This window comes from Camponotus vicinus, unplaced genomic scaffold (assembly GCF_025532165.1).
Source record: "Camponotus vicinus isolate PSW18456_S1 unplaced genomic scaffold, iyCamVici1.0 SCAF_14, whole genome shotgun sequence".
NCBI classification, from domain to species: domain Eukaryota; kingdom Metazoa; phylum Arthropoda; class Insecta; order Hymenoptera; family Formicidae; genus Camponotus; species Camponotus vicinus.
In genome coordinates, this window is record NW_028141950.1 from 12941976 (window position 1) to 12963593 (window position 21618).

The following is a 21618-nucleotide window of genomic DNA, read 5'->3' on the forward strand; positions in this document are numbered from 1 at the left end:
AATTGTTTAGCGGTGACCTCATGGCGCCGCGCGTAATTGGCCGCCGATGAGGTCTGACGTCGGCTTTTTCGCGGTTGCCATGCGCGCAGTCTTTTTAAAACAGCTGATTGGCAATCAGCTGTTCGTGACGTATGGGCGCGCATGCCCGTACGTTACGCTGATTTTGTCGACGGTTGATATTATTATTGTCAATGTTTATGACACGCGTTTCTTATGACCAAAAAAAGTTAGAGATAACTCGAACGATCGAGTTTTTCTGGTGAATAGAGATCTCGAGAAGTTTCTCGACGCTCGTTAATTTTGAATTCTCGAGTTGTAGAACATTTTGAAATATTCTAAGAAATTTAATTCGGGATGAATTTTATGATTTTCGAACATCCTGAAAAACGTTATGTCTTTAAAATGACGTATTCCTGACACCATTCTAAGACAATTTTTCCTTTACCAAAATTTGATTTGAAGCGTAGTTTTTGAATTATGAGCAAAAATAGTTAGTAAATCACGCGTCGGGTACAGAAGGCAGGCAGGAGCGGCGCGGCGTGCCGCGAGCGCGGGCGCAGCTGACCGCCCGACGGGTGATTACCACCGCATGAGTCGCTAACTTTTTATCTTATAACATAAAATTATGCTTTAAATAAAATTTTGGTAAAGAAGAAAATGTCTTAGAATTACGTCAGAAATACGTGTTCCTTAAAATAACGTTATTTTAATAATGAAAAGTTGTTCCGGATCGCCGGCCGTCCGACGTTGCAATCAGCTGATTGCTACACGCGATGTGTGTATGGCGGAGTGTGTGCGTAAGAGAGAGAGAGAGAAAGAGAGAGAGAGGGAGGGTAGGAGGGACAGACATTCATACACACGCACGCACTTTTTTTCTCGCTCTCTTTCTCTTTTTTACGCAACACTCATACACTCTCTCATTCAGTCTCTCACTCACACTCTCTCGGTCACTCACTCACTCACTCACCTGCTTACTCACTTGCTCACTCACCTTGTAGCAGCGTAGCGAATCTTCATGCTATGTATTGTTGTTATCTGCTGCACGGTTATGATTGCTAGAGATGCGCGACACATCGAAATTTTTTCGATTATTAGTCTCACACTCGATTGACACAATACAGATTACACGATAACGAGTTTACTGTTTATTCACTCACTATTGATTTATCGATACCAAAAATTACTTTCAAAGAAACGCGAATGCAAACAGCACACGACTCGACGCGAAGCGACGGACCGCGGAGACTGCGCGACAACAAGAGTTATGTTGCCAGAAACGCGACACGCGACGTAATTAAAATTACATTATTCTTGCGATTGACTTAAATCTTCGCATCGTGAATGCAATAATTTCGAAAACGTAATAACGTACAACACATGCTTTTTAAAATAATAATTATTTATTATAATTAGAAATAGTTATTATTTATAATAAATAATTAATTTTTTAAGTATGTCATTATACGTTTCATGTTTTCTACCGCATTCGCAATGCGAAGGTTTTAGCCGATCGTTCGTCTTATCTCGCGTCAATCACGCGCCACGCGCAAGTCGTTTGTTAGATGTCGCGTGTCGCGTTTCTGGCAACATAACTCTTGTGGTCGCGCAGTCTCCGCGGTCCGTCGCTTCGCGTCGAGTCATGTGCTGTTTGCATTCGCGTTTCTTTGAAAGTAATTTTTGGTATCGATAAATCAATAGTGAGTGAATAAACAGTAAACTCGTTATCGTGTAATCTGTATTGTGTCAATCGAGTGTGAGACTAATAATCGAAAAAATTTCGATGTGTCGCGCATCTCTAGCAATCATAACCGTGCAGCAGATAACAACAATACATAGCATGAAGATTCGCTACGCTGCTACAAGGTGAGTGAGCAAGTGAGTAAGCAGGTGAGTGAGTGAGTGAGTGACCGAGAGAGTGTGAGTGAGAGACTGAATGAGAGAGTGTATGAGTGTTGCGTAAAAGAGAGAAAGAAAGCGAGAAAAAAAGTGCGTGCGTGTGTATGAATATCTGTCCCTCCTACCCTCCCTCTCTCTCTCTTTCTCTCTCTTTCTCTCTCTCTCTCTTACGCACACACTCCGCCATACACACATCGCGTGTAGCAATCAGCTGATTGCAATGTCGGACGGCCGGCGATCCGGAACAACTTTTCACTATAAATAACGTTATTTTAAGGAACACATATTTCTGACATAATTCTAAGACATTTTCTTTTTTACCAAAATTTTATTTAAAGCATAATTTTATGTTATAAGATCAAATAGTTAGCGACTCATGCGGTGATAATCACCCATCGGGCGGTCAGCTGCACCCGCGCTCGCGGCACGCCGCGCCGCTCCTGCCTGCTTTCTGTACCCGACGCGTGATTTACTAACTATTTTTGCTCATAATTCAAAAACTACGCTTCAAATCAAATTTTGGTAAAGGAAAAATTGTCTTAGAATGGTGTCAGGAATACGTCATTTTAAAGTCATAACGTTTTTCAGGATCGCCCTGTATATATATATGCACAAACATATAAAAATTATTATATGTATATTATATATATATATATATATATATATATTGTGACGTGACGTCTTTTGGGGCCGTCCGTCACAGGAGCGAAAAGCCCGACCGCGGTTAACGTTTTCGGGGCCTGCGTTCTCCTATAACGGAGAAAAGCAGTCCTGCGTTTGCGTTTCGCGACTTTGCGAATTTTTGCGCGACTAAGAAAAAGCGGCGATAATCGGGGCCTCAGAATGGGGGCAAATCTCACCCGACCGACGGCTAGAAGCATGGAGCGACCTGAAGGGAGAGATAAAGGACAGAGAGCGGAGGCCCGGCTGAAGGCCGCGGGAACACGTCAGGTCAGGCTATCATTTCATCATTGTAATCTTATAAGCATTTGGCTACCGGCGAGAAAATTCTCTGCCGATTAATTCTGTCGCTTTACTTTTGACAGAGCAAGGGATTCTCGACGAGAGAGCGAATTACCGACTTGTAGAGCCGATGAGGGGAGGGCCACTCTACACCTGAGGACGGGTGAGAGACCCCGATATGGAGCACCGCTGCTAAACTCCTGCCCCAAACGCGCGACTTTAAAGACCACGGCCCGAATTATATTAAAGACCGTCAGGATGTCAAAAGACGGAAGTCCGGGACCGGGAAAGGGATTCAGGCGGAGAAAAATATTACGAAGCGATCGCTACCGGAAAAATTTCGCTCTCGAGCGGGTAAACGCCCTACGGCCCAAAGGACCTAAATACGGCCGTGATTACCAATATCGGCGCGCGAGACGCGCGACACGGCCCTGCGCCAATAAGGATTCGTCACGCGATAAGAAGGATAACGCGTAGCCTGCGTGTCTCCCGTGGGCCTTCCGCTCTTCACTGTCCGGCGAGCGTTCACGTAGGGAAGACGCAGACCCTGAGCTTCCAAAAGGTTACCGTTTCTGCGTAGAAGGAAGCCTGAGAATTTTTGGTGAGACGACGACTACTGTTTGTGAGGCCACCGATTTCGTGTCGCGCTCGGATGGATCGAAATCCCGCTCGCAATTATCGTCGCCGTAATTAGGGTCGTGTTTTCTTTTCTATCGTTCGCGCAGCGAGTTCGATAATTTGTGGTGTTTCGCGTTTTCGGGCGATTGATGAGCCGGTCGATCCATCCGTGCTTTAATATATTACGCCGCGACTTCTCCGGGAACCGCCGCCGCCAGTCACTTTGTGTATTCTTTGTCCGCGTTTTACGGTTACTGCGTGTAATATCTTCGTGTTTATTGTTTGTTCGCGTAACTGCATTCTCGCGAGAGAAAGATTTTCGTTTCTGCGTACTTCGTACACAACCCGACGAAAATCCGGGAGTTTTTGCGCTAGCTTCCGCTACATATACCGGGCGAGATAATATCGTCTTCCTTCGCGGCGTATTACAGCTTGCTGCAAGCGTTGCGCGGGCTCGAAAATTATCGAGTGTGCGTCGTGGATCGAGTGCGAGATACTTCGCGAAAAATCTGATTAATAACGCCGCGATTTTAGTAGAGCGAGGGTGTTCTATTGTTCTCATTTTATCGTTCGGGCGGCCAGTATGTCGTCCGCGGGTCATATTACCTATCTCGCTCGCGCTGCCGCGCACGCCGAAATCACGTGGGCTATAGGCTCTTCTGCGTAAATCTATCTTCTTGCAAATATCTGAATCGATCTTGCGGGAATTATATCAACTGCGTTTCTGTACCACATACGGTGTTTATACCGTTTTCTACCTATTGTAACATATTATTTTATTTTAAATAGCGTTTCAAACTTTCAGCTTTATTCTCGGCCTCCTTATCTCCGCTCTGACCGAACCACCCCTCTCCAACGTTAACACGACTGAGCTACCGCGAGAAATTAACATCTAAAATTCCGTCGCCTCTGTTTCTCCGTCTCTACTTCGATTCCATTTCGATATCTTCGCGAAATTTTGTGTGGTGCGGTTACCCGTGCCTGGCGCCCATTTTCTTTCGTTATACTTTGCGATTATTTTTTTTTGAGTGGAGACGCGAGATCGCGGATCGCGCCGAAGGTGTGACGTGGAATTAACCGCACGGCCCTGTACGGTCAACAAAAGTCACGATTACAATATATATATATATATATATATATATATATATATGTATAATATATATTCTAATATATATACACACACACACACTAATGATTTAAAGAACTAGACTTTAAAGCAGCTCGTTTAAAGTTCTTGATATGATAAAGTTCTTGAATTATACGAGCATTATGCCAGTGATTTTCCAATCACTTGTTGAAACAAAAGAAGCGCGACAAGTGCATTTCGACAATTCAGTCCGAGAGTAAACAGTTAGTGCGACGAACTTTGTGAATAACGTTCGGTGCTTCGCGATCCGTGCATTGCTTTGGATTTGTTCAATTTTTCTAACGGAGTTAGTCTTTTAGCGAGTTAATTATTTTGCAACACGTTACTATTCTTTTTATCTGACACGATTAGCTGGAAATATTTCCACGTGTACGTACGTGTGTACTTTTATCATGTCAGTTCATTTATTTATTTTCTTTTACGTGTTGTATTTCTTGTCTTATTTCTTTTTTTATTTCTTCTTTTATTTTTTTATATTTCTTTTACTTCTTCTTTATTTATTTTCTTTTTTTTTATTTCTATTTATTTTTCAGTTTTGTATTTTTTTCCTTTTTTTATTTTTCTAATTTCTTTTCGTATCATAATACGATGTCGAGTCAGTGTCCCGTAGATTACAATAAGTGCATGTATAAAGAGTGCAAGAATGGAAAAATTTCGCATGGGAAACGGCTATTCAGATTCCCAATGCAAAAGGATGCAAGATGCAATATATGGATACGCAATACAGGTAAGGCTTTGTGTAATAATTATATCTTATGTTTTATTTAAGTCATGTCTTGTCTTAATTATGGCTCACTACGTATTCCAAAAGATACACAATTCATGAGGATTCATGTAAAAGCCAATGAAAATTGCTATACTTACAATAACTATACTTATAAAGAGAAGTCAAGAATTGCAAAATACGTACAATTCGGATTAAATTTACATACAAACATTAAAAAACATAAATAAGTTGCATATCACAAACATTTTAAGAGATATTTATTCTGCAAAACACATATTATGTATTTAAAGGAAAACAATTGGATTAACATACAAAATTTCACGTTTTATAGCAAGTTGAACATGAAATTTTTTTAATGTTAACCAATTATGTTTTTTCTCAAATATACATAATATTAAATGTATTTGCAATAATTCTTTTCTAAAATGTTTGTAATATTCAACTTATATATGTTTTCAATGTTTTTATGTAAAGTTTCATCCGAAACATTGTACAATGTTTGAATTATAATAAATAATTAAAAAAAAACAAATTTGTTATTTTTAAATTATTTTTAATATATATATATATATATAATTATTTAATATATATTTAATATATATTTATAATTATTTTTAATATACAGGGTGGCCCATTTTAATCCATCCAGTCGAATATCTCGAAAACCAAGCCCGGGAGAGAAAAATGTTTCAGACAAAAGTTGTATGGTTTCGAGGGGGCTATAAGATGATACCATTGGTTTGTTCTTGGAGAGTCATTTGAAGGCCACGTGAAGGTCACTTTAATTTTTTTAAATGGAACATCCTATATATTTTTGCACATTCTTGTAGCTTATCTCGAGAGCTTTCCAAAACACTATAATTAAGTTAGTTTTCATTAAGTACTTTTTGAGTTATGAGGCTTGAAATAATTTCTTAATTTTACGTAAACCGTAAAATATCTTGTAAAATATTCATTTTTCGATTATCTTACCTTAATACTTTTACGTACAAAATAATGAGAGGAATCAATTGGTGTAAAGAAAACACATAGTTGTTTTTAAGAAAAAATATGTAATTTGCAATTAACAATTCCATATTTAAAAAAATTCCATTTAAAAAAATTGAAGTGACCTTCACGTGACCTTCAAATGACTCTTTAAGGTCAAACCAATGGTACCATCTTATGGCCCCCTCGAAACCAAACAACATTTGTTTGAAACATTTTTCTCTTCCGGGCTTGGTTTTCGAGATATTCGACTGGATGGATTAAAATGGGCCACCCTGTATATATTCATATCCATTTATACATAAGCATATCTGGTTTTATATGGACAAAATTAATATATAAGTTTGTATAACTAGATATAATCAGTTTTGTCTAATTATATATGAAAAATTTTTTACCGGGTTATACAGTAAAACTAATATTTTAAGTATATTTTAATATACAAAGAAAGAGCAATTATACTTACCATTTTGCATGAGTCTGACAACGAATGAAACAGCTTGCAGCTCATATCGTTTGTATGACAATTATAAAATGTAATATATATTAAGTTATATTAGTATATATTAGGGAATATGAAATACATATTTCACTTTTTGATTTTCTAATGACATTCTACATTTATCGTTTGTTACATAAAGACATGCAGTTTCGTTTACTTTTTACTGATTTTCTATTTTTTTATTTTTAAACAAAAATTATATATTAATATTATTATATATTAATATTATATTAATATTATTATAATATTAATTATTTCACTGTGAGGTACAGAGATATGTGTATTATATGTGTCGCATGTATATTGAAAATATTAATATGTATTATATATAATGCAGAGACCGATGCATAAAGAAAAAATTCGTGTTAATTTAATATGTACCAATGATAAAATAATTATTATACAGGGTGATCCAGAACAAATGTTTGTCTTTAAAAAAATAAATTGTCGAGTCTATTCTAAGACGATTTTCCCTTTACCAAAATTGTCTACGAGGCTTAGTTTTTAAATTATTAAATAAAATAGTTTGCGAATTACGGAACGAGTACAAGAGGTAGACAGGGACGGCGCAACTCACCGTCCGATACAGGCGATCATGTGGGGCGCTCGACGCGATCAGCTGATTGCTGCACACGATGAGTGTAACAATCAGTGTGTGTGTGTGTGTGTGTGTGTGTGTGGTGTATTTATGCACGCGTATCCACACATGCACCGTACTCTCTCTCTTTCTCTCTCTCTCTCTCTCTCTCCCTCTTTCTCTCTCACTCTCTCACTCACTCACTCACTCACTTATTCTTACCTTAATAATGAGATTCTTTATACTGCTGATAAATAGCAGTGCCCAGTGTGTTGCACGATAATAATCGTCGTCGACGAGACGTCGTTTCTTCAACACGCAGTCTGACACATCGTCAAATAAGCGAAGTTTTTTCTTTCATCACTTTCGACACTTTTACAAATTTACTCGCGCACTTAATCACTCACGATTGATAAAAGGAGGAATTTACCAACGGTTACGGTACGAATTTAATAAACGGTTAACGCATTTAATTATTAATTACACACTCGATTAAAGAAACGCGTTAACAGAACGCGATACTCGATGCAAAGCGCGCGACGCGACGACCGACAACAAGCAGGTCAGATTAGTACTAGCGCCTCTAGCGCTGCCAAACATAAACGTGTAGCATTACGCGCTAGTACTAACCTGACCTGCTTGTCGTCGGTCGTCGCGTCGCGCGCTTTGCATCGAGTATCGCGTTCTGTTAACGCGTTTCTTTAATCGAGTGTGTAATTAATAATTAAATGCGTTAACCGTTTATTAAATTCGTACCGTAACCGTTGGTAAATTCCTCCTTTTATCAATCGTGAGTGATTAAGTGCGCGAGTAAATTTGTAAAAGTGTCGAAAGTGATGAAAGAAAAAACTTCGCTTATTTGACGATGTGTCAGACTGCGTGTTGAAGAAACGACGTCTCGTCGACGACGATTATTATCGTGCAACACACTGGGCACTGCTATTTATCAGCAGTATGAAGAATCTCATTATTAAGGTAAGAATAAGTGAGTGAGTGAGTGAGTGAGAGAGTGAGAGAGAAAGAGGGAGAGAGAGAGAGAGAGAGAGAGAGAGAGAGAGAGAGAGAGAAAGAGAGAGAGTACGGTGCATGTGTGGATACGCGTGCATAAATACACCACACACACACACACACACACACACACACACACACACACACACACACACACTGATTGTTACACTCATCGTGTGCAGCAATCAGCTGATCGCGTCGAGCGCCCCACATGATCGCCTGTATCGGACGGTGAGTTGCGCCGTCCCTGTCTACCTCTTGTACTCGTTCCGTAATTCGCAAACTATTTTATTTAATAATTTAAAAACTAAGCCTCGTAGACAATTTTGGTAAAGGGAAAATCGTCTTAGAATAGACTCGACAATTTATTTTTTTAAAGACAAACGTTTGTTCTGGATCACCCTGTATAGGAATATGGATAGATTAGGTTGTAAATAAATAATACCAATATCTGGCTTCGCCAATAATTATGTATACATTTGACAAAAATCGAAAACAAATAAACTGAAATATATAGCTTTTATTCGCGAAACCAGATAGTAGCTTCATTTCAAATAATATGCATAACTTTTTTATTCAGATAACAGCAGAAAAGTGTTAATAATATTACATAAAATTAACTGCATAAAAATATTAATTTTTAATTGCAACATATAATATATTATATATTATAACATATATTATAATATATAATATATTATAATGCAATTATATATTATATATTACATATATTATAAGCATAATTAATATGTGACATTCTTTGCAATTTCACTTTCAATTCGAGATCTTTAATGTCTTGCATGCTGTCTTATCTTCATATTAACTTTTTCATTTAATAATAATAATTTCAGTCATATAATAATGATAATTTTATCAATATTTTTTATTACATTTAACATAGAACATGTACAAACAAAAAGTTTTAGAGAGAAAAACTTATTTCTTGTTGACATTAGTAAGCATGACGTAAAGATCGCAATCACAATTGAAAAAATTGCATAAATGAAAAACTAGCAAATCTTCACGGGGAAATCTGTGTCGATTTCCTTGAAGTGTATTGACGTCTCTTTTCTTTGTAATTTTTATTGACGTCCTTTTTAGTTGTGGTTTGTTAAAAATCATTGTTATGTTTATGTGTGTAATGTGTGTTATATATTTGCATGGTATTCGTTTACATCTTTTACTTTAAATATTTAATATTGAATACCATGTGCCAACGAGTCGTAAGATAAATAAATGCATTTGATTAAAATTTTTGTATTATTCGCATCTTACGATCATTGATAATAAGAAATAATTTAATATGATTTCCCAATTCCATGGCATACTCGCTAACTTTTAACTTTACAATTTTTTGTTTCTTTCTTTCCGTGTGAGATTTGCTAGTTTATGACATTTATGTAATAATTTCAATTGTAATTGCGATCTTCCATAACATTGGGAAATGCATATTTCTTTTTCTTATTAAAAGTAATAATCTAATTTGGTTCGAAATTTATTTGTACAATGATCGATTTCTAAGACACTAATAATATAAAAATAATAAAGAAAATGCTTTTGTACTTTTGTACACAAAATGTTTGTAAAATAAATTTTAAGTACGTTCTATATTTTTTCTTAACTGTGCTCTATTTTTTTTGTAAAATTTTATTTGTTTGACAAATTTTTTACTTTTCTGTTAAATGCATTGATTGTCTTTTCAGCACGATTATTATATCGTGTACGGGAATATATTTTAACAGTTAATAAAAACTTTAATGCTTGTATGTGATGATTATAACACTTATCATTTATATTAAACCATTCAGCATGCACTTTATTTGTTGCATACATACCCTCATTTGCAATCTTCTCAAGGACCTGTGTGGATGCCCAATGATGTTGCCACGTACGATTAAAACTCATCAATTGTGTTTTGATGACATCGGTAAAGAGGCTTGTTGGTCGTGCTAATTTCGTAACTGTTGGAGCATCCTCATCTGCGTTGGGATATTCACGATATTCGATATATTTTTCGTTTGGCGTCGCATCTTCCATTGGCGTTTTCAACATTGTTGCACGACAATTTTGACAATTATTTCTTTCGATACATTGTCGAGCCACATATCCTGCAAAAAATGTTATCGCATTTTCATCATAATTACTGAGTATACTTACATTTTCTGTGTCTAAATCACATTCTTCAAGAATATCTGCATGTTTATTAAATAAATTTGTTATCGAGGCAACATCATCATCATCATCGTTATCATCAATATCATCATCAATGATAGCAACATTATTTTTACTCATACGATTTTCAACCGTCTTAATAAGCTGATTTGATTTATTAATGAGAGCCTCACTTTCAGGATATTGCACATTTCCTTTATCACTTGTTTGAATGTAACCTGTGGAAATTATATGCCTGAATGACAATCGAACCATTCTTGCGGTTGGATTAGGATTAAATCCTCCACGTTGCCGAATTTTTGAAAATAAATGTTCTACTGCGTCTTGGTTGCATAAACCTGTTGCAAGTTCAAATCCTTCATTTTTACTTGCAAATTCCTTATACAGAGAAAGAATTGCTTGTGTCGTAATGGCAAAACCTTTGAAGCAAGGAACTTGACTTATTTTATTCGGAAACTTGGACCATCCTAGAGACCATTGCATAAAGTTTGATAATAAATCTTCAATGTCAGGATTTTTCTTGACAATGGCCGTTTTTCACCAAATGTGACATTAATACTATATGAATTACAAGCATCAATTACGTTGTTCATACGCTCTGCAAAATCAGCTGTTGCTTTCCAAGTACTTGAATCTAATTCTTTTTCATCACCAGCTATTTTAATTGCAGCTGCGAATGTATGGCTAAATAATTGAAATGCTCTTTTCACATTCATCGCTTCAAAACAATTCGGACGAATGTGTGCTTGTGTAATATGGGATAATAAATTTGAGCCTCCTTTTGTCGCATTATCGATGCACCAGGTCTTTACAAAATCAGAATATGATGCAATTATTTCTCCTTTGCAATATATCTTGTCATGCGTTCTAAGGAAACTCGCTAGTCTTTTTACCAAATGCGGAAAATCATATGAAGCATGATATCTTTTATTATTGTGCATGAAATACGGTTCTTGGACATCAACGCCTAGTTGACTATAAGTGGCTTATTTGTACCTTGATCACATGTTACTAGTTTCACGTCAGCACCCGTTTCAATCAATTTATCCAGACACATCTTGACTAAGTAAACTATTTCATGTGATCTCATACATTTGCTTGGAAAAAAATATGCCAATGGTTGTCGCCATGGATGATGTGCATTCAGACTATCAAGGCAAAAGACAAAGACACATTTGTTTCTTTCTGCTTTTCTGCCCAGAGGTCCTAAATCAACAAGCCCTTCTATCTGGTCCAATTTTGAAGAATATTCTTCATAGCTTTTTATAGACATCTCATCCCATTTTAAGGCACACACTCTTTCTTCTTCAGGGATTTGTGGAATTTTTTCTTTTAATTTCTTAAATATAATATCACAAAATCCTGGTTTTATATTGTATTCTTCTATCCATCTTCTAAATTGTTCTTTGTCCAGGAAAATTGCAACCTGCTTTCTTTAAACGGCAAAATGCTGAGGCTGAATAATAATATAATTGCTTGGAAAGCATTTTCTCTTCTTCAGTATATCGTGTACGTGACATATGCAGTTGTAAATTTATCATGGTTTTTGCTACAGGATGTAATTCTTGTTCATTTATTAAATTCTTTAGCATTTCTTTTTTCTGTTTTTTTTTGTTTGATTTTTTACAATTTTGTGCCATACATCGCAACTGATATTTTAAGCGTTTTATTTTTTGACGTAAATTGAGATTTTCTATTCTCAATGCTCTTATTATTGTTTTAGGATTGTTTTTTTTATTATTACATATTTCAGATTTACTATTATCTTTGTTTATAACGTTTTGATGTATAGGTGGCTCCAGATGCATCCATTCCATTACGTCTTCCTCCTCTGCAGACATTTCAAAATTTAAAATTGCAGGTCTGTATGTTCGCAGAGTACACTCTTCAGGTACTTGTTCTTCTATCATGTTTCCATTATTAGGAGGAAGTACTATTGTATGTTTTTCTTTCACTTCAATATTTTGTTCATTTACGAGTGATTCAGCGTTATTATATGCAATTGGTATAGCATCTCGTATCAATCGTACTTTTGTTGCGTTTGTAAATGATGTGTCAGAGAAATGATCTTCACATAATCCCAATTTTCTAAGGGTATTATCGGATAGTTTATACAAATCAGTATTTCCTGTAACAGAAATATGACAAAATAAATGAACGTGTTTACTTTTTTTTTTTTTTTTTTTAACGAGAGAGGGGAAAAATGCTTCTTACGCACCCCCCGGTCCCCGTAGACCGGAGGAGTGTGGGGCTCGGCCTATTTAACGGCCTCTACCCACTAAAAAACCCCTCTCTTTACGCACCTCCTGGATGGTATTGACTCCCGGGCGGTACCCGCTTACGCATTACCCGCCCGGGAGCCGTTGCCGTATGGCCGGTTAAGGCCCCTGTCCGTTTCGGGTATCTCTCTGTACGTAGTATCCCTCGACGTGTTCATATGTGAGTATTTCTGTGTATCTGTGTGTGTGTGTGTGTCTGTGTATGTACGTGTGTATGTTTGTTAGCGTGTGTGTGTATATGTATGTGAGTTGTAAACATGTTTTGGGATATTTACGGTCAGGTATTATCTGTCTACTTTCTGGTTAATTAATTGATTTCCTATTTAATAGTGAAATCACGTAGAATCCACTGTGGTCCTTATCTAGTTTATGTAGGGATGCTTGTATGCATGAGAGTGACTGGATGAGTGTGTTATTGGATGTGTAGTGTAAACCCTTCCCCCTCACCTTATTCCCCTCACCCTACCCCCCTACCCTCTCCTACTCCTGCCCTCCACCCTCCATATCCCCCCTGTTAGTGTATTTGTTTGCTTTGTTTGTGCGAATGTGAATGTGTGAATGTGTGAATGGTAGATGTTTGTGTGGTGAAGATGGATCTCCTACTTCTGTAGTCGCTATCGAATAAGTCTCATTTGTGTCGAGTTCAAAGAACCGTCCAAGTCTAGTAAGTGTGTTAATTTATTTATTTACGGCGAATCGCTGCCACTATCGTCCATTCTCGCGCGTTCTCGAGCGCGCTCCTCCTCTTCCTTGGCGAGCATGACATCATCGGCGAATGTCAGGAATGCCTTCCAATTCTCTTCAGACATTAGCATCTGTCTGATGATCGTATCGATCGATAGATCCTGACCGATGAGGCTACTTAGGAGCTCTTTTTGTTCGCTCCAGTTCGGGCAACTTTGGAGCGTATGATCTGGGGAGTCATCCTCCAGCTCGCAGAATATGCACGTAGCGGTCTCAGCTTTTCCAATGCGGTGGAGGTAAGTCTGGAAGCATTCGTGTCCCGCTATGAGTTGGGTCGCATGAAAGGATAGCTCCCCATGTGACCTATCCAGCCATTGATCTAAAATCGGCTCTATGGCGCGGCACGTACGCGCCCCAGCCACCTCTTGACGCTGCAGCAGCAGTTTCCATTGTCTTCTCAAGAGTATTTCTTCCTCTTTCTTTATCTCTCTTTCCTCCAGCTTATTCCACGCGTTCTGGCGCTTTAGATCACGCGCCCGCACAAATACACGGCAAAAGTATGCCGCCCGTATGTCAGCCGGAGTAATTTCCGCGAGCAGAAGAGACGCGTCTGCAGATATAGTCCGATAACCGGCTATTACTCTGATCGCCATAGTACGTTGTAAACGGCGCAGTTTGTCCCTGATTCTTCTATTGGTGGTGGCCTCGCTCCATATGGGAGCCCCATAGTTGATGATAGATCCTATTACATGCGCGTACAACTTACGCTTTCTCTCACGAGGACTGCGAAGATTCGGCATAAGCGCGCTTAAGGCACGACTCACCCGAGAAACTTTGCTTTCGACGTAGTTAAAATGGTCGATGAATGTCCATTCTCTATCTAGTATAAGCCCCAGGTATTTGATGGAGGGTTCCATCTTAACTATTTCGCGATCTATATACACGCAATGTAAATTATTGTACATATTGTATTTTTCTATCTTAGATTTAGTATTGAACGCTATCACGCCGGTTTTACTGGCCGCTATCTTTAATCCAAGAGTCTTGATTCTGTTAATGACTTTGCTCACCTGCAAGTTAGCCTTAGCAATTGCAGCCTCGATGGTTGTCGCTTTCGCCAATACGAGAGTATCGTCGGCGTAGCCCAATACTAATGTATCCTCTTCAAATGGGGTTCTCAGCACTTGATCGTAAGCTATGTTCCACAGAGTCGGTCCGAGGACCGATCCCTGTGGAACTCCAGCTGTTACTTGTCTAGTAATCGTTTTTCCCTCGATAGTTGGGTACTCGATTTTTCTATGTGATAAATAGCTACTGATGATTTTTCGCAGATACAACGGGAATGATTTTTCTCTCATCGCATTTCTTATATTGCTCCAGCGCACTGAATTAAATGCGTTAGTTATATCTAGGCTTAATCCTACGACGATTTCTCCGTTGATTCGCGCCTCTGTAACCATTTCCTTGACTACTAGTAATGCATCACACGTTGATGTATGCTTGCGGAATGCAAATTGGCATGCCGCAAGTCTCGATTCCGGGTGTTGTATCATCCAGTCTTGGATCCTATTTTCGATAACGCGTTCTAGCGTTTTGCCTAATTCGCTCAGTAGGCATATAGGGCGAGCCTTGATTTCAGAAGGATCAGGCACCCCTTTAGGGATCAGTATTAATAAAGATCGTTTCCATGTCTTTGGAAAGATGCCATTTCGCAAGCACGCATTATACATCTGAACAAGTTTTTTCAAAAATTCCGAAGGGATTCTCTTCAGAAATACGGACTTGACTCCGTCAATACCTGGGGCTTTGTTAGCTCCCGCTTTTCTTTTTAGAATATTATTGACTTCTTCCGTACTTATGTTATATTCTTCGAGCCACTGTTCGTCGGTAGCGTCATCAGATGCGCCCTCATCCCAGTAAGGATCTTGTGGGAACAGTTTATCTACCACTTGTTCGAGTACTTCTAATGGAAGAGTTTCACTAAAGCTGGGGTTACTTCTCCTTAGCTTCTTCATTATTATACGGTATGGGAGGCCCCAGGGGTCCTTATCTATTGACTGGATGAGCTCGTCCCAGGCTTTAGTTTTAGCTCTTTTTATCTCTGTACATAGCTCTTTTTTAATTGTTCTATATTCCTCTTCTTTTTGTAATATAGTATTAAGTAGACCATTACGCTTCTCTTTCTGCCATTGTCTTCTGGCTCGATTACACGATGCTCGCAACTCGGCGATGTGCGCATTCCACCAGTACGCGCTCTCTTTTCGTACCGGAACTATTACAGGCATGCTATAGTGGCACGCCTCTTCAAGCACCTCTTGTGTCCAGGCTACCATTTTGTCAATATCATCCTCATGGATATGGTTTGTACATCGCCAGATCAGAGCTTCTGCAAAACGGTCCGCATCCATTTTCTTGTACGCCCATCTGGTGTACCTCTTCTTGTGGCGGGACATACGGATCTTGGGATCCATGCAGACCTCGAAGTAACTATGATCGGATGTACGTAATTATGATCGGAAAGCGTTTCTACATTCATAACTTCCCATCTCTCGATCCTCGATCCGAGAATTGTCCTTGCTTTCTTTTAATACATGGACTCATGTAACCATCGGTATTCAAATGTATACAGGCTTTTCCGTTGTTACTAGCGGCCCAAGTTGAGTCCTCAGGGACCTTATACGGTTCTGATATTAACGTCATATCCAGGTAATGTTCTTTTTCCATTTGTGTCAGCAGTTCCTGTGCAACTCTGCAGTGGTTTAAATTTATTTGCAGAAATTTGATCATGTATATATGTATATAAACTTAGGTTATAGACTAGATTTAAGGACATCTCTGTGTAAGCACAGCACAAATACTGTAAATACCAGGACATCTATTCCGGCCCTGCAACCTCCATCTCTTCGTCGGTCCTCCGTGCCGGCGTTTTTGGTGTCTCCTCGACGGATGTCGTTGCAGTGTTGTCAGCCGCTTTCCCGTCATCAGGACTGGACGTTACGGGTGAACTATACATCTGTGCCGCGTCCGTAGGCGGACTACTAGAGGTGTCTTTGGGGGGACTGCTGTCCACATTATCTTCCGCACTTGTACGAGGCGATGGGGCCAGCTGTGCAACTCTACACGAGTCCGACCCCATGCGGTGTTTGTCGGGTAGACGTTTTTCCGCACAGATTATACATCTGACCGCGTTTTTGCACACCTTCGTAGTGTGTCCATGCTCGCCGCAGCGGAAGCATCTACCAGTGTAGTCCTTATTGGACTTACATGCGTGTTTACTTGAAGTATATACAGGATATTCCATTTTAATTGTGCACCCCGACTAACATCACAGAAAGTGGTCGAATGAAAAAATGTTTTAGACAAAAATTGTAGTATTCAAAGGGGGACATTTAATAGTGAATTTAATTTAACTTTGAGTGAAGGTGCTAAAGTTATAAGACGTTAATCTTTATTTTTTTTAAACGAAACTCCCTATTTTTCATTGCTCGAGAGCTTTCCAAAACACTATAATAAAGTATTTTTTTTTGTTAAATATTTTTCGAGTTATGAGGTTTGAAATAATTTTTTAATTTTATATAAACTATAAAATATCTCGTAAAATATTCATTTTTCGATTATCTTATTTCAATACTTTTATGCTCAAAATAATGAGATGAATTAATTGGTAAAGAAAATACATAGTTAAGGGAAAATATGTAATTTGTAATTAACAATTATATATTAAAAAAAAACTATTTTCTTTACATCAATTGATTCCTCTCATTACTTTAATATTGCATTTAACTTAAATGTCCCCCTCGAAAACAAAATTAACGTCTTTTGGCATTTTTCGCAGAAAATAGTCAATCATGAAATAAACGAGTGGAAAGTTTAAAATGAACACCCTGTATGTACATTTATTATATTAATAATTACTAACAAGAAGATGACAATAACTGTTAAATAAAATGAATCATAGTTCACTTGAAGAGGAAAGGGAATAAAGTTTGTGGAAATTGTAAAACAATTTGAGTACATAGGCCTTAGTTTCTGAAAAATTTACAAAAATTTTTAAAATTGAGCGTCCGCCCAGCAATACGTTAAATACATTTAGCAATTAAGTTGAGCGCATTAAACTTTTGTAACTGCGTCGATGAGTTCAAATTCCCGCAGTATCAACTTTCTTTTAATAGCAATTACTATATTTTAAAATGTAATTAATTTTATAATGTGATTTTACTTTGTAGCCTTAATTTTTCTTTAATTGTTTTATAATAAAAATATAAATAATTAATATTACATATTAAAAATATACATATACAGGGTGACCCATTTTAACTTAGGCAGCCAAATAACTCGAAAAATAAGCAAGATAGAGAAAAATGTTTTAGACAAAAGTTGTATGGTTTCGAGGGGGCCATAAGATGGTATCATTGGTTTGACCTTGAAGAGTCATTTGAAGGTCACGTGAAGGTCACTTCAATTTTTTTAAATGAAATACCCTATATATTTTTGTACATTCTTGTAGCTTATTTCGAGAGCTTTCCAAAACACTATAATTAAGTACCTTTCCGTTAAGTACTTTTTGAGTTATGATGCTTGAAATAATTTCTTAATTTTACATAAACCGTAAAATATCTTGTAAAATATTCATTTTTCGATTATCTTATCTTAATACTTTTATGTACAAAATAATGAGAGGAATCAATTGGTGTAAAGAAAACACATAGTTGTTTTTAAGAAAAAATATGGAATTGTTAATTACAAATTATATATTTTTTCTTCAAAACAACTATGTGTTTTCTTTACACCAGTTGATTCCTCTTATTTTGTACGTAAAAGTATTAAGGTAAGATAATCGAAAACTGAATATTTTACAAGATATTTTACGGTTTATGTAAAATTAAGAAATTATTTCAAGCCTCATAACTCAAAAAGTATTTAACGAATAGGTACTTAATTATAGTGTTTTGGAAAGCTCTCGAGATAAGCTATAAGAATATGCAAAAATATGTAGGGTGTTCCGTTTAAAATAATTGAAGTGACCTTCACGTGACCTTCAAATGACTCTTCAAGGTCAAACCAATGATACCATCTTATGGCCCCCTCGAAACCAAACAACTTTTGTCTGAAACATTTTTCTTTCCTGGGCTTGGTTTTCGAGATATTCGACAGGATGGATTAAAATGGGCCACCCTGTATATATAAAATAAAAAAAAAATAAATAAATAAAATTTATTTTATAATAAAAAGAAAAAAAAGAATACTAGAAATATAATCAAAAAACAAGAATATGAGATTTATATATAATTTCGCATTCCAAATATTTACAGTTAATTCCTGAATAATTAACTATCAACTGCAGCGTAAAATGGCAGAAAGACAATGGCTTTCCTGGAACCCCGACACGCATGGAGAAGAAATTCATAGATCTACCAGCGGAAGAAGACCACAAGACCATTCCGGAACACCAGATTGCCTATTGGAACTCAGGTGTGTCAGGCAATCAGAAAACTACATCTTCCAACACCTCACATACCATCAAAGAATTTGCACTCACTGCTACCTTATAGTGCCAAAAAGCCACCGACGTAAGTACATAATGGTGTTGCCACACATGCTAATTCATAAAGATTTTGCTGAACCTCTAAGAAATTGCACGCAATGCAATCAAACCATGATGAGAATCAGACCTGTAAACGAATGTGGAAACTGTATTGAAACATTTTGGAAGACCGATAAGGCTAACCTGAATCGAGGGTGGGGAATAGCAGTCTTTCCCTTAAGGAGAGAAGAGTAAGATCAAAAGACAAAGAAGGAGCCTTGTCTTTCTCTCATAGGCACATCTGGTATCGACTCTGACAAAGACAAAATGTCCATATCTCTCACTTGTCCTTACTATTCTTTCTCCGCTCCAGTCTTCTCTTTCACGCGACTATATAACTGCGTTAAAATATCAATTATCAATTATTTTTATTAAACTATCCTTATATTCTTCTTATGTTAAGTCGCCTTTATATTTAATTATATTATATTAAAAAAGGAAAAAAACAATAAAAAAATCCTGTGCAAGAAGGACGAAAGAATAAAAGGAAGGGGTTATGGAGGTCGCCTTTTCTTTCCTCCTTCTTTAAAATTTATAACACACTTATACTATACTCTTACATATTACTTTAAGTATATAATAATAATGCGTATAAATTTCTTTTTTCCGTTTCTCAGAAAGAAAAGAATCTAATATTCCTATTATTTGCAAATGTCGTGTACCCCCAACATTTGTCTAAGGCGGGGGGTGTTACGTCCGGTGAACTCCACGATTCTTTTCTTTCCTCGAAACGATTTCGTGGAAGAAAGAAATCAAGGATCGACTTGCATTCGGAATGCAAAGCGATTCTTCTTAGGAATAAAGATAGCACTTAGAAGAACGCAACCTAACCCGCGGGTATCGCCATTAAACTTTAACAGATCTAATTCAGAGAATGGCCAGTCGAGATAGCGCTAACGGAGATAAACCCTCGAATTAAGAGACGCGAAATTATTATAAGAAATTCCAACAGCCGTATTCATTCGTATAGTTTACTCTTTTTTTTTTTTTTGATGACCCTGGGGAAATGCTTTATGCATACCCCCGCCCTCGGAGGAGGGACGGGGGTTATGCGGGACTCCCGGCGGCAAAGCCGCCGGGCTACCCGCTAAAATCCCAGGGATGGCCTTCCGCGCGTCTGGAGGGGCAGGCGGGGACCCGGGACTCGCTGATGTAATACATCGGCGTCCCCGGCTGTATATCCCCTCCGCGCTTAGGGTCCAGCGGTCCTGCAGTGCTGACCGCCGGGCCTCCATCCCGGGGGAGGGCAAAGCCCTCCCCCTCCTTCCTAACCGTGGGCAGATGGGGCCATGCCATCCGCCCACCTTCCTCGCAGACCCGCCTGGTCGTCTCGGGCCCCCGCCCTCGACGACCGAGTCCGGAGGGAATCGCACTGGGAGGCGCCTGCTGGCATCTCCCGTGCGTTCCGGGGGGGATTCTCGGTCCCCCCCATACCTGCTAGCACCGCCCTATCATAGGGCTGGAGGGAGCTTTAGCTCCCTCCCCCCGCCCGACGCCGAACACATGACGTCGTGAGGAGGGGGAGAAAGAGAATTAATCCTCCTCCTCCCGCCTCCTCGCCATCCCGTTCTGGTGCTTCTTACGCTCGCGTGGGGGAGGAGACTACGGGGGAGGCGTTACGTCGCCTCCCCCCCCGTCTCAGCTCCCCTGCGTCGGGGGGAAGATGCCCCCCCGAGCTAACGCGAGCCTTCGGCTCCTTCTCACGGTGGGAGCCGGAGGGGACGGAGGGGGTGTTGATTCATCCCCCCCGTCGTCCTCGGGCTCCCACTCCTCGTCGCTGCTGTCCGCAGCGGCCGCCGCCACACCCGCTGGTGCTGGTGGTGCTGCTATTTCCTGACGGCGGATGCGCTCCGCCGTCTCCTTCTGCAGCACCACCTCGCAGAAGGCGGCGACCGCTCTCCACACCTCCTCGCTGCCGGCCATCCTAGAGACTAAGACCGGCAGCGAGAGGTCCTGCCCCGCCACCGCCCTGAGCGCACGGCGCTGCTCGCACCACGCCTCACAAAATTCGAGGGTGTGCTGCGCCGTGTCGCACAGGACGGGGCAGTGGTGACACGCCGTAGTAGGCTCCCGGTTTATTTGACGCAGATACTTGCCGAAGCAACCATGCCCCGTCAAGATCTGCGTCATCCGGAATGACACCTCCCCCTGCGCCCTGTCCACCCATTCGGCGAGACAGGGCTGGACGGCCTCGACGGTCCTCTTGCCCGCGGTGCGCGGGTCGGAGAGGTGGTCGCACCACCTCTTCAGCATGAACCGCCGAGCGTGGATCCGGATGATCCTTCTCGCTCTGGGCAGCGGTTTCCGTCCGGTGACCCCTAGAATCTCTCGCTCCCGCCGGTATACTTCGGTATACATAGCAGCGAGAAACTCCAGGGGGGGCCATCCCGCCAGGACGATGGCCGCGGCATGCGACACCGTCCTATAGGCCCTAATCACCCTGGCGGCCAGGCACCTTTGCATGCGGCGAATCC

The 21618-nt window shown here is 39.3% G+C and overlaps 2 protein-coding genes across 2 annotated transcripts; both read right to left on the reverse strand.

The window, feature by feature from the left end:
- Positions 1–10072: 10072 nt before the first annotated feature.
- On the reverse strand, positions 10073–10852 carry LOC145964993 (uncharacterized). Its single transcript, XM_083088201.1, has one exon. The coding sequence runs from the start codon at positions 10850–10852 to the stop codon at positions 10073–10075; it is 780 nt and encodes a 259-aa protein (XP_082944327.1).
- A 9930-nt stretch (positions 10853–20782) lies between these two features.
- LOC145964911 (uncharacterized) lies at positions 20783–21397 on the reverse strand. The gene has a single exon (XM_083088065.1). It carries the CDS (start codon positions 21395–21397, stop codon positions 20783–20785), a length of 615 nt encoding a protein of 204 aa, XP_082944191.1.
- Positions 21398–21618: the final 221 nt, after the last annotated feature.